Below are 13501 nucleotides of genomic sequence, written 5' to 3' on the forward strand. Positions count from 1 at the left end.
CTACTACATATTAGGCCTGGTGCTTGGGAAAAAAAGAGGCAAAAGATAGTTTCTGCCCTCAAGGAGCTTACAACCTAATGGCAGAGACACGGAGCAAATGAATATGTAAAAACAAGCTATATACAGGATAAATAGGAAATAATTATGAGAGGAAAGGCACTAGAATGAAGAAGAGTTGGGAAAGACTTCCTGTAGATGCGGAGGTTTCAATGTGGACTTAAAGGAAGCCAGGGAAGCCAGTACCTGGAGATGAAGACAGGGAGAATTCCAGGGATGGGGGACAGGCAGGGAAAATGCCTGAAGCTCAGAGATGGAGGGTCTTATTTCTAGAATAAGAAGGCCAGTGTCAATGGATCAAAGAGTATAAGTTGGGGAGTAAGGTATAAGAAGACTGGAAAGGTAGAAGGGGACTAGGTTATGAAGGACTTTGAAGGTCAAATATAGAATTTTGCATTTGATCCTGCAAACTGTCGGGAGCCACTGGTGTTTATCCAGTGAGGGGTGAAATGGTTGGAACTGCACTCTTGAGGCTTAATGGAGGATGAATTGCAGTGTAGAGAGACAAGGCAGGCAGACCCACCAGCAGGCTATTGTAGTAATCCAGGCATGGGGTGATGAATCTGCATTAGTGCTGTGGCATTGTCAGAGGAGAGAAGGGAGTGTATGCAAAGATGAAATTAAAAGACCCTGGCAACAAACTGGATGCGGAGGGGTGAGAGATAGTAAGGAACTGAGGATGACACCTAGGTTATATGAGCCTGAGGAACTGGGAGGATGACATTGTCCTTGAAAGTAACATAGAAGGGAGGGAAGGTTTAGGGGTAAAGAGAATGAGGTCCAAGTTAGACATGTTTATTTTAAGTTGCCTACTGGACATCCAGTTCCAGATGCCTGAAATGCAGTTGGCCATGCAAGATGTGAGGGCAGCAGAGAGGCTGGGGCAGGAGAGGCAGCTTTTAGAAACATTAGCATAATTAAATCCATGGCAACTGATGAGATCACCAAGTGAAGTAGCTTAGAGGGAGAAGAGAACAGGGTCCAGGACAGATCCCTGAGGGACACTTCTGGTTAGAGGGCATGATCTGGATGAGAATTTAGCAAAGGAGATTGAATAGAGATCAGAGAGACAGAAAGAAAACCAGGAGAGAGTGGTGTCCTGAAAACTTAGAGAGAAGAAAGTATCAAGGAAGAGAGGGTGATCAGTAGTGTCAGAGGCTACTGAGAGGCTGAGGAGAATGAAGACTGAGAAAAGGCCATTGGATTTGGCATCTAAGAGATCACTGGTAACTTTGGAGAGAGCAATTTCAGTGGAATGATAGGATAGGAAGTTGGATTGTAAGGGGTTAAGAAGAGAGAAGGTGGGGACTTCTGTTATAGATAGCTACTTCTAGAAGTTATGCCACAAAGGGCAGAAGAGATATAGGATTATAGATAGGATCAAGTGAGGGTTTTTTCAGGAGGGAGGAGACATGGGCATGTTTGTAGGTAGTAGAGAAGGAGTTATGAGGAGGGAAAGATTGAAGGAAGAAGAGAGAAGGGAGAGATTGAGAGTGACAGAGTGGCAATGACAGAGGAGCCAGTCTGTTGGAGGAAATGGGATGGAATGAGATCACTTGAATAGGTAGAGGGGTTAACCTTGGTAAGGAGCAGGGGTGGGGGAACCTGTTGCCTTGAGGCCACATGTAGCTCTCTAGGTCCTCAAGTGCAGGCTCTTGACTGAATCCAAACTTGACAGAACAAATCCCCATAATAAAAGGAAGGACCTAGAGGGTCACGTGTGGCCTCGAGGCCACAGGTTTCCCACGTCTGGTAAGGAGTAGGGCCACTTCATCATGTGAGACAGGGATGAAGGAGGAGATGAGGAAGAGAGGAGAAAAGGGAACTCATGGCAAATAGCCTCATTTTTTTTTCCTGTGACATGAGGCAAGGTTCTCAGTGGAGAGGGTTGGGGGAAGGGGAGCCATGGGAAATTAGACCAACTAAATAAATACAGAAAAAAAAAATTGTGCTGGGTGTGACATGTTTTTAAAGGTATCCAGGAAATAATTTTGCAAATATCTCAAATAGAGGAAACAGAGGATCCACACCTGATCTTCTTTATCTCAAATAACATTCCTTCTATTTCCTCTCTTTAATGAAAATCTGGCTCTTTCATCAAGACTTCTCCAGTAACAGAGCCAACACAATGATAGGCATAATCCTTGTTTCCCGCTACCACTTCCAGACTATTCCAATACTACTATCTTTCAGTGATTTTTCCTCTCCTGAGGGTTATTCTCCTTCCATTCATCTGGTCTACCAACCAAATTATTCAATCAATTTCTTTAATAATCTTAGTATCTCAACCAAAATCTTCCTCTGACTCATTCTTAGCTACGATCCTCAAAGACGTCAATGTTCGTGTTGATGACCCTTCTAACAACATGAGGAGATAATTCCTTAGCTTCCTCAAATCTCTCAACTCTCCCTTCTCCAACTCACTTCATAAATGTTCTTACATGGTCACACATTAAAACCTCACCATCTTTCAGAATTAAGCCACCTCTAGAACTTTAAAATTGGATTCTCCAACCAAAACCTCCCAATTTCTTCCACTCTCTCAATCTCATGAATCTTTCTTTCTACTCTTATCCTAACCTTTGTTCTGCTCAGTCATAGTGGATGGGATACTGGACTTGGGAGTCAGGAAGACTTGAGTTTGAAGCAAGACTCCAACCTTAACTGGCTGTGTGACCCTGGCAGGTCACCTAATTTCTCTAGCCTTAGTTTTCTCATCTATAAAGTTGGGATAATGCTTGTACCTTGTGTTGAGAGAGAATCTGAGGAGACAATACGTCATAAAAGGATCCATTAAGGAGATCTGAGGAGAGCCAGGAGAGTGTGGTATCTCTGAAGTTCAAGGACAAGAGAGATTCAAATAGGAGAGGGTGATCAAAAGTGATGAAAGCTACAGAGAGGTCAAGGAGAATGAATGTATGCTTAGAGAAACAACATTGGATTTCATAGTTCTGAGATCGTTCCCTTTTTCTTTTGATTTCACTGTGTCATCTGTCGTCGCCAGGATTATCCACCCATTCTCTTAGGTTCACAACCTTGTAGTTATCCTCAAAGGTTTGTTGTGAGGATCAAATGAGATAATATATTAGGTAAAGTGCTTTGCAAATCTTAAAGTGCTATGTAAATGCTGATCGTTATTAGTAGTAGCAACTAATTCACAGGGTTGTAGGGATAAAAATGAAATTATATGTATAGAAAAAATTTCACAAACCAACTACTACTACTACTACTACTACTTCTCCTACTACTACCACTACTACTACTCCTGATCTTGATCTCCCCCATTCTGATTTTCCTTATCATATCCAAGTTGGCTAAATTAATATTTCACTAGCTACGACTCAAGAATTTCTTGTCCCAATGATCTGCTATTCCCAGTGTGTGAGTCATTATTCTTAGGAAAACTGCACCAGATAATTTTTCATCTCCTGCCTCTGGGCTCTTGAATTCCACTGGAGAAAAATCACAAAAGTAATATGACTTCACCCACTCCAAATTCATGGTATGCGAGTCCTCATTACTGCTTTACAATTTCAATGTGTCTAAAATCAAATCCCCTATTAACTTAATTCTCCTTCTGATTTTCACTGTTTGTACAAATGCCAGCATTATTCATTCTCTCATGTTTATATCCTTGGGGTTATCCTTGCCTAGTTTCTCTTTTATCTACAGCACTAAGTCTAGAGTTAGGAAGACTTGAGTTCAAATTTGGCTTCAGGCATGTAGCTGTATGACCCTTGGTGAGTCACTTTAACCTCTGTTTGCCTCAGTTTCATCATCTGTAAAATGGGGATGATACTAGCACCTCCTCGAAGTGTTGTTGCGAGATCAAACGAGGTATTTATAAATGTTTAGCATGGTGTTTGGTACACAGTAAGTGCTATAAAAGTGTTAGCTATTATTCTTTATTATCCTCTCTTATTTCCATCCTGGTCCTATCAATTACAACCTGGAAGCAGCTTTGCCATCTCCTGTATTTTCACTGCTACCAACCTATGATGGATGCTTATTACCCCTACTCGGAATATTAATTGCAATAGCCTCCTACCAGGTCTTCTCCGATCTGTTTTCTCTCATCTGATCCATCCTTCATACCACTGCTGGAATAATCTTTCTCATTTTGAAATCTGATCATGTCCCTCCTCTGCTCAGAAACCTTCAGTAGCTCCTCACTGTCTGCCAATAACATTCAAATTCTTCTGCCTGGCATGATCAAAGTCCTCCAAAATCTGGTGCCATTCTACTAGGGTCATCTCATATTGTATTCCTTGGGTACTTTAGACTCCAGTCAAACTGGTCAGCTCTCTGTCCTTCAAAGATGTCCTGCATTCTTTTGCCACTGTGTGCATCCTTAGGCTTGGTATGTCCTCCCCCTATATCTATTAAACTCCTACCCACCTTTTCAAGTGCACCTGAGATGCCACCTGCTCCATTAGGCCTTTCCTGAGGGCATAGACCTTTACCCTCAGACTTTGTTGTGCAATTCTCTGTTGTATTCATTATGTAATATTGTATATTATAATTATCCCTACTTGAACTTTATCTCCCACCGGCCTATAAATTTTTTAAATGTCCCCCAGCACCTAACACAGTACTCTACACTTAGTAGGTGCTTAATAAATGATTGCAGAATGAATGATTGATTCTTGGAGAGCTTTACCAATTCTGACAATCATCAGGTGAAAGCTTCTATTCTAAGAATACTAGTCAGTATTTGGAATTTGATCATTGTGGGTAGGCTATCCACCAGGGATTGTAGGCCTATATTACTCAATAGATGGTCTTTGTGAGTTGCTGTGGCCAAAAAATTCATCACCCTGGTAAGGATGCTCTCTATATTTAGATGGGCTAGACCTTGAGGGACAGGGAGTTAAGACAGACAATTACTGAGCTTGTACTATGAATAACACATTTAAATAGCTTTGCTCACATAAAGAAGGTAAATATGTCATTTTACGGATGAGTAAACAGAGTTCACGGAGGTCAAGTAAGAGGTTAAAAAACAACAACAAAAATCCTTGCTGAAACGAGTCTCAAAAACACAATCAAGTCTTTGACTACAAATCAAGCACTTTTCTCAACACACTATACAAGCAACATCTGTCCCTTCAGTCAAACCTCAGGACAAGAATCACAGGCAAGATGATTGAGAAACATTACTCTAACATATTTAAAATACTTTATCCTATATTTCCAGTATAGTAGAGTGAGAAATATGTCCTCTGTCATGTTCCATAGAATAATCCTAGCTAATGCTGGCCAGCAATGAATAATAACTAATTCATTAGAGACCTCCTTATAACTCTATTAAAACAAATCATTTATTCTAAGTAAGGGATCCTGCCCTCATTAAATTTATTTATACAGGATCATATATCTAGAGCTATGAGAGACTTCTGGGGCCACCTAGTCCAACCATTTCACTTTATTGACAGTGTATATTGAGACCCAGGGAAATTAAGGCATTTGCCCAAAGTCGCTTGAATGAGAGGTAGACAGTGCTTAATGCTCCCTAAGTCAGGGAGAACACGTGAAAATTTCACACACCTGTTTTATCCAGTCTAGAAGCAAAGAAAATTGGTTTCCTTTGAATAAATTTGATTCAATAAACTTTTTAATTACATGTAATAGGATATAACTCAGGAATGTTATCTCCTTCCAGAGCACATGGAAACATTTAAAATTGCACCAGGGAAGAAAATTTTCTCTCTAGGTCTCTAGATAGTTGAAGAGAGACAAAGAAACCAGGCTATCTGCTGTTTCCTGAAGTGTACCTCTTAGGCCCGGTCTATTATCTTACCAGGCATACAAACAATTCCACTTTTATTCTAGGGCAGGGCCCACAAGATCACCCTGAGGGAAAGTTGCCAGAGGTCTTTTTAGAAATCAGTGGCAGCTTCAGCAAATGCCCAGAAAAGGGATTCAATTCTTGGTGTTGGTTTTCTAAGTAGCATCTGACAACAATGGTATAAACATTAGTCTTAGGAGGGGAAAGTCTTTTAAAATTCCTTTGTTTTTAACCACAATTTTAAAAAATATGCTCATTGAATCCCCGAACTATTTTAGGATTTAAAGCCCCTACTACAGGCTGCAGAGTGGAGGGGATAAAGTATTGTACTTAGAATTAGTATTAGCCAGGTGTGACTCTCTGACACTTTCTTTATACGTAGGGTAGGAGGGTTACGGACTGTTAACTATGAGTTTAGTGGTATAGAGAACTCCTAGGGAAGGACATTTCCTAACTTGTAAAAGGGAGACTATAAAAGCAGCCATCTTACAGATTGTTATGAGGTTCAAATGAAACAATATATGCAAAGCTCTTTACAAATTACAAAGTGCTATATAAAAATGAGTTATTGTGTAAAAATATTTGCAAATCTTAACGGGCTATAGAAATATAAACTCTTGTTATCTGTCTTCCAAGCAGGTGTTAAGTGCTATAACTTTACAGAATTTGGTCCCATGAATGATAAAGGAGGTGAGGTGGAAGATTCAATTGTAAACACTGAAATTCAGTTACCATCTGGAGAGGGGGAAAAAAGAAGTCAAAGCAAGCCTACCTTTTAAGAATATGCTCATTAAGTGAAAGACCATAAAAAGAAATCCTCTTATGTAACTGCAGCAGAATCCAACTTGTTCGGTGTCATTTTTTAAAATAGTAAACATGATGGGGCGCTAATGATGGACACCTAAAAGTCCCTGAATTTTCCCATACATTTCAGCAGCTCAGATCTCTGCTGTTTGCGAGAGGCCTCTGGCCCACCCCAGCCCACCTTGATTACTTAATTAGTTTAACTGACACTCCTTAATCCCATCCAGGCCCTTTTCTCCACCTCCAGACCACCCCAGACTATTTGCCACTCCTGGATCCCATCCAGATTTTCTCACAGTCTTTTTCTGTATAAGTACCAATTTTAACCTCCTCAAATGCTCATGATAGGGTTTAGACTGTGGGAACCCCCTTGAGCCCCACCCTGAATCCTCCCACTTGATCTTGCTTTTCAGGCCCAAATGGCCTAGCCTAGCCTTCCATTGTCTGGCTACTTCTGGATTGTCTTATGGCTGTTTCCCCACCTTTGATCCAAATCAAAATATCTATACCCTGGCTCTGTTATCCCAGCCCTCTGTTGTCTTTCATCTCCAGGTAGCCTTCAGCTATTTCCCACCCTGGAGGCTGACCTCACAGCAGTCACCCCAGTCTGCCCTAAACCCCTCCTCTAGTCATCCCAGACTACCTGACCACCCCTCAATATCTCCTACAATCTTTCTGTGTGTAAGCTCCATCTTGCCTCCATGAAGGCACACAGATTCAGTCTAGCTCAGTTCAGATTAGTCTGGCCCACTGGCATTAGCATCACAAATGTTCAGGCTCCCTAAGAGTCTACCCAATATGGCAAATCTTTAATAAACTTTTTCATTGGCTGAGAATGATGGGGTACTTGGTGCTTGGACCCTAATTCTAACATTTCTCCTTAGCCTCTGCTTGGGTGCCTGTGCCTGGACCCCAATTCTAAAATCACATCTCTCCCTAGCTTCAAAGCATTGGCTCTAGCAGATTCTCACCAGTTCAAGGGCAGCATGCCTTGGCAAAACACTTATCTCTCCTCCTGATACTGCGGCCAGCTGCAATATAGAATTTATTGGTCTGACTCCTTGTGTACGTGCTAATTGGCTGTGCACTGGGGTTCCTGATATGTATCCTAGACATAGTTAAATGTATACTCCCTTACATTCACCTTGTCTAACAAGACATTTGATGGAGGCCACCTGGATATTGCCAGTCAGCTGTGATCAACTGTTGACTTAGTGAAGGTTCACAGTCAAAACCATACCCTTTGGGCTATTTCCCAGTGAACTCTGGGTAAGATATCTGAGCAGTAGATACAAAAAGTTCTTAAAGTTCCTTTAAGAACTGACCACGCCTTAACCACTCCCTAATCCCATCCCAAAACACCTAATTGACAGGTTTCACACCCAAATTTTGTTCTTAAACTTTCCCTGTAGCCTTGTAAGGTTGCAGGTTCCCTAAGAACTCTTGCCTGCTGTAAAGCATAATAAAACTTTTGCCAGCTTGACATAGAGAATGCTTGAGATGGTGAATTCATTCTAGGCAAACTTGCTCTGAGAACTTTGGTTCGGGATTTCTGAATCCCTAGGTTGTTCCCCCTCAACAAGAAGGCTTGAGTTGAATTCATTTGGCAGGACCTGGCATGTCGGCATTTTGGGGTCTCGAGTACACCTCAAGTCCAAACCTCATCACTCAGATTCTTAAAATCTGGCCCACTTGTAATGGCATCACAAACAGCACAGACTCACTAGGAATCTCCCCCACCCCAACTGGTATCTTAATAAACTCACTACTTGGACTGAAAGAAGGCTCGAGTGGTCAAATTCTTTCGAGGCAGACCCTTCCCCTGTACCCTTGCATTTCGGGGTCCCAGCACCCTAGACCACAACAAACATACAGACCTGTCTCTTGGATTTAACGTCTTAAACACTCCTTAGTCCAGTAGTTGTAGCTTTTAACATGCACATGTGATCTTACCACAATGCCATAAGCCCACTTCTCTCCTAAAGGGAAAATACTGACCAGTTGCCTGGGTTTTTTGTACTAATACAGCAGATGGAAACAAAATTATCTGGAATCACATTCAATATTTGGGACTGGAGGGAGAAACAGATTCACAGGGCTTATTTGAGAATTAGAAAGGTAAAAAATAAGTACAATGCTCATTTGAACGATGGGATTATGGCAATGGTATTGTTTTTCTGGTTCTGCATTAGAATAAAATGAACTAACAACAGTCTTTCTCTCTCCCTCTCTGTCCCTCTGTCTCTGTCTCTCTCTCTATCTCACATCAATCCACATGTCCCAGTTAGTTCAACCATAATTACTAAGTTATCTCATGAGGACAAGTATCTGAACTCTGGGGTGTGAATTGTTGATGGATTTGATAATCAATGAGACTTTTACTAGAACAAGTTTTATCTGGTGATAACGTTATCTTGGGTAAATAACAAGTGACTTTTCCTTGACCCACTTAAGCATATATGGGTCTGTAATTTGTAATTCTTACTCCCAAATATTTAACTAGATAGAGCTATTGAATAACCAGAAGACCCTATTCTGTGGGATCTCCTTAGTTTGGCAAGAGAGATAAGAAGATAAAAGTCTAGAAGATGGAACAAATGGGACAGACCCCGAATCTTTTTGTTTTCCTGCATGTATGATAATTCATGACAGTACAATGCCTGTCTGACTGAGAGTTGAGCAACCAGGCATCTTGTTTAAGGGAACAACATTTTGGACAGAGGAAACAAAACAAGTGGGTATGGGAACAGGGTTCCAGCTGACAATAAGAATAGCTTCTGTGACATTTGAATAAATGGAGTGAGTTTCCTTTGGATGCTAATCCACTGTCGCCTAGGTCAGGTCTTAGTTGTGCATATGTAATACACAAAATCAGATCTACAATTTCATAGAAGCTCTCATTTCCTTCATGATGTGAAATACTCAGGGAGCACTACCTGCTTTAGGGATTGTGGGGAGACCAGTAATAAAAGGTTAGCACTAATTTCCTTTCACATTCAATTAAATGTTTCTGTATTTCCTTTGTTTTTAATGGCTTTAATGGCTTTTGCTTTAGCCAAGTTCAGGAGCCATTTTTCTTAGGTCCCCACCCTGACTTTTTGCTTCATGCAGAGCAATAGTCTACATGGGAGAAGCAGTTGGTGTCAAAATAAAAAGGAAAAGTTTGAAAAGTTACAAGGAGATTTATTTCATCTCCATTAGACAAATTTCTCCTTAAGAAGTTTTCTAACAGCTATCCAACAACAGAATTGGACTGCTTTTTGGCATGGTTAGTTTTACTTTGCTCTGAGTATTCTAGCAGAGTCTGGATGTCACTTATCCAATGGTAAAAAAAAAAGTATCCCTACATTTGGTGGGTTGGTGTTTGGACTATATAACCTTTAAATTTTCTTCTGAGATTCCAGATCTGTATTCTTAGTAGTAGAAGCTGGCCATAAGAACCTTTCATCCATTCTTACCAAGATTATTGTGTGGTTGTGGTTTCTCCTTGGTCCTCAAAGAGGACCATGACATCAGGGAGATGACAACATGACTTGCAATTGAATTTGATTTGAGTGAAGGAGGGCTGTGCAAAGTCACCAGCCTCACTTTTTAGTCTGGAGTCATCTCACCAAGACTATTAACCTCAAATGTAGGAATTTAAAAAGATGGCACTGATGAACCAGGGGCTTAGGAAAGGGGGGAAATTACATACACACACACACACACACACACACACACACACACACACAAAAATCAAAACTGAATGCTGTGAAATTATAAATAAACTTGACTCCAAATAAAATACCTGAGAAGGAACCTCTACCAACCTCTGTGCTGGGGTGAGGGACACTACATATAACGTCAGACTTTTTAGATATGTTGGTTAGTTTTGTTGAACTGCTTTTCCTCTCTATTAGAATACCTTGTTATAAGAAATGGCTCTCTGGGAAGGGGAAAAGGGAGAAAGGCATTGGGAAATATTAAAACAAAAAGATTAAAATTCATAAACTAACAAAAATAAAGAAAAGGTCACATTCTTGAATGTGAGGCATAGTCTCATAAGAATGTAAAAGGAAGTTTTTGTAAGAATGAGGGGAAGATACAGATGGGACTCCAGGAAGGCCTGCCTGTTGTGCTCACATCAAGAAAGCATCTTAGTAACTTCCATTTGAGTGAGAATTATGCATATAGTACATTTGGCCATTTGATACAAGTTGAATTTCAATAATCGTAATAAAAAACTAGCAAATGAAAGGAAGACGACTCAAGTTATTTTATGGCCTTGTCAATATAATCTTCTCAAAGTAATTACCTGTATAGAGAAACGTGTTTGTGTGTCCTCCCACTACGACATCCACACCTTTCACCTTTTGAGCAATGAGTTTATCCATTTCAAAACCTGAGTGGCCCAAGGCAATAATTTTGTTCACTCCATTCGTTTTCAGCTTATCCACTTGGGTCTGCAAGGAAGGGATTTCATCCTCAAATACCAAATATCTTCCTAAAAAAGGAAACAAAGTGGATATTGATTATTTAGTTTTCAAACTGTATCCAAGGTGTCATTTTTTTTTCTGGATCAGATGCACCAAGATACTCATATGAACAGTGACGGATGGATGGCACTGACCTATGATTTTACTGGGGTAGGGAACTCCCAAGGAGGAAATCCCTTCAACTTGTATCGAGGCTGTCATCACCTCTGCTACTTCTAGTCTAAAGAGAATAATTGCATGGAGTACTGAAAAGTTAAGTGACTTGCCCAGGGTTAGACAGTGTTTCAGAGATAGATTTTGAATCCAGGTTTCCTGGGTTCTTCTAGGACTCTGAAGCTGGCCCTCTATCCACTATACTACACTTCTTCCAAATTTGCAGTAATGAGACCTCTGATTTTTTTTAAGAGGAGGGGACAGCTAGGTGGTGCAGTGAATAGAGTACTGACCCTGGAGTCAGGAGGACCTGAGTTCAAATCCGGCCTCAGACACTTGAAATACTCACTAGTTGTGTGACCTTGGGCAAATCACTTAACTCCAATTTTTCTGCCCTCTTCCCTCCAACTGCTCCTCTCCCTGCCAAAAAAAAAGAGGAGGCAGTTGGCAGTGCAGGGGATAAAGGAATGGACCTGGAGTCAGGTGGACCCAATTTCAAATCCAACCTCCGATACTTACTAGCTGTGTGACCTTGGATAAGTCACTTAACCTCTGCAGCCCTTGGTTTCCTCAACTGTAAAATGAGGATGATAACAGCACTTAACTTGCAGGGTTCTTGTGAAGATCAAATGAGATAGTATTTGTAAAAAGTGCCTAGCACAGTGCCTGGCACATAGTAGGTGCTATTTAATAATACTTTAATTTAATTTAATAATCTAATAATAATAAATGCTTATTCCCTTTCCCTTCTTCCCCAAATTCACAAAAACCTTCAAATAATATAATTAACAGTATACAAATGAGTCCTCTTTCTTCTCTCCCTTCTTTCCCTGGGCAGGCTCATCCACTTGAACTATCATCTCCATGTGGTTGATTCCCACATCATGTTTTTCTAATGTTATTTTAAAATAATAACAATAATGGTGTTAAGAATAATTTACATTTATATAGCATTTGAAGGATTGCAAAAGAATTTTATGTCCACAAACAACCGTTTGAGGTAGGAACAAGCGAAAAAAGTGAAAATTCCCCCAGAGTGTATTCAGGTTCTTCATGTCAGGAGGAAGCCACTAAAACAAGGGGTACATGGAAGAATTAAAATTTTCAGAAATGGATCAGAGAAACAATCATTCGGGTAGACATTTCTTTTCCCTCATATGTGTTTTTGAGAGGTGGGCTGATTAAACAGGAAGATCACTGGATTTATAAGAACTGGCTAGATTCAAGTCCCAGGTCTGGAACTACTAGATTTGTGATTTTGGGCAAATAGCTTAATCTGAACCTCTGGTTTTTATCTGTAAAATGGGGCCAATAATAGCTGAAATTCTTATTTTGTTTTAGGGTTTACAAAACAATTTACATACATTATCTCAATTTGATCCATACAATGTTCTAGTAACTCTACTATCATCATCCCCGGTTTACAGATGAAGTAACTGCAATTATGAAATTCATTTTACAGATTAAGAAAGAGGTTAAATGGGGGTGGGGCAGGGCAGCTAGGCAGTGCAGTGAGTAGAGTACCGGGCCTGGAGTCAGGAGGACATGACTTCAAATCTGGCCTCAGACACCTAACACTTACTAGCTGTGTGACCTTGGGCAAGTCACTTAACCCCAATTGACCTGCCTTCCTCCCTCAAAGAAAAAAAACAGAAAAAAAAGAAAGGGGTCAAATGACTTGTCCATGAACATAAATAGCACTTGGAGGTGAGAATCCCAACCCAGTTCCCTCCAGATTCTAAAACCAGTACTCGCCCCAATAAAGAAACAAACAAAAACCTCCAACTCTTCCCCATTAATTGAGGATTAAGCTAATTTTTGTTTTGTTTTGTTTTTCTTCTAAAATATTTTTGATGCTGTTTCTCTCTTTTTTAAAATCATTATTTATTTATTTAATATTTTTAGTTTTCAGCATTAAGTTTCACAAGAGTTTGAATCACAGATTTTCTCCCCATTTCTACCCTCCCACCCACTCCAAGATGGCATATATTCTGATTGCCCCGTTCCCCAGTCAGCCCTCCCTTCTGTCACCCAACTCCCCCCCATCCCCTTTTCCCTTACTTTCTTGTAGTGCAAGATAGAGGTTTATGCCCCATTGCCTGTGTATCTCATTTCCTAGTTGCATGAAAAAACTTTTTTTTTTGAACATCTTCTTTTAAAACTTTGAGTTCCAAATTCTCTCCCCTCTTCCCTCCCCACCCACCCTGCCTAAGAAGGCAAGCAA

At 40.4% G+C, this 13501-nt stretch overlaps 1 protein-coding gene across 1 annotated transcript in view; it reads right to left on the reverse strand.

Annotated features, from left to right (window-relative positions):
* NT5E (5'-nucleotidase ecto) overlaps positions 1-13501 on the reverse strand; it is an 84379-nt gene that overhangs the window by 35358 nt on the left and 35520 nt on the right. Inside the window, exon 3 of the mRNA XM_036765804.1 lies at positions 10944-11132. Coding sequence (XP_036621699.1) covers positions 10944-11132 — 189 coding nt within the window. The remainder of the gene's footprint in view (positions 1-10943; positions 11133-13501) is intronic.

The sequence above is a fragment of the Trichosurus vulpecula genome, chromosome 7 (assembly GCF_011100635.1).
Source record: "Trichosurus vulpecula isolate mTriVul1 chromosome 7, mTriVul1.pri, whole genome shotgun sequence".
Classification (NCBI taxonomy): Eukaryota; Metazoa; Chordata; class Mammalia; order Diprotodontia; family Phalangeridae; genus Trichosurus; species Trichosurus vulpecula.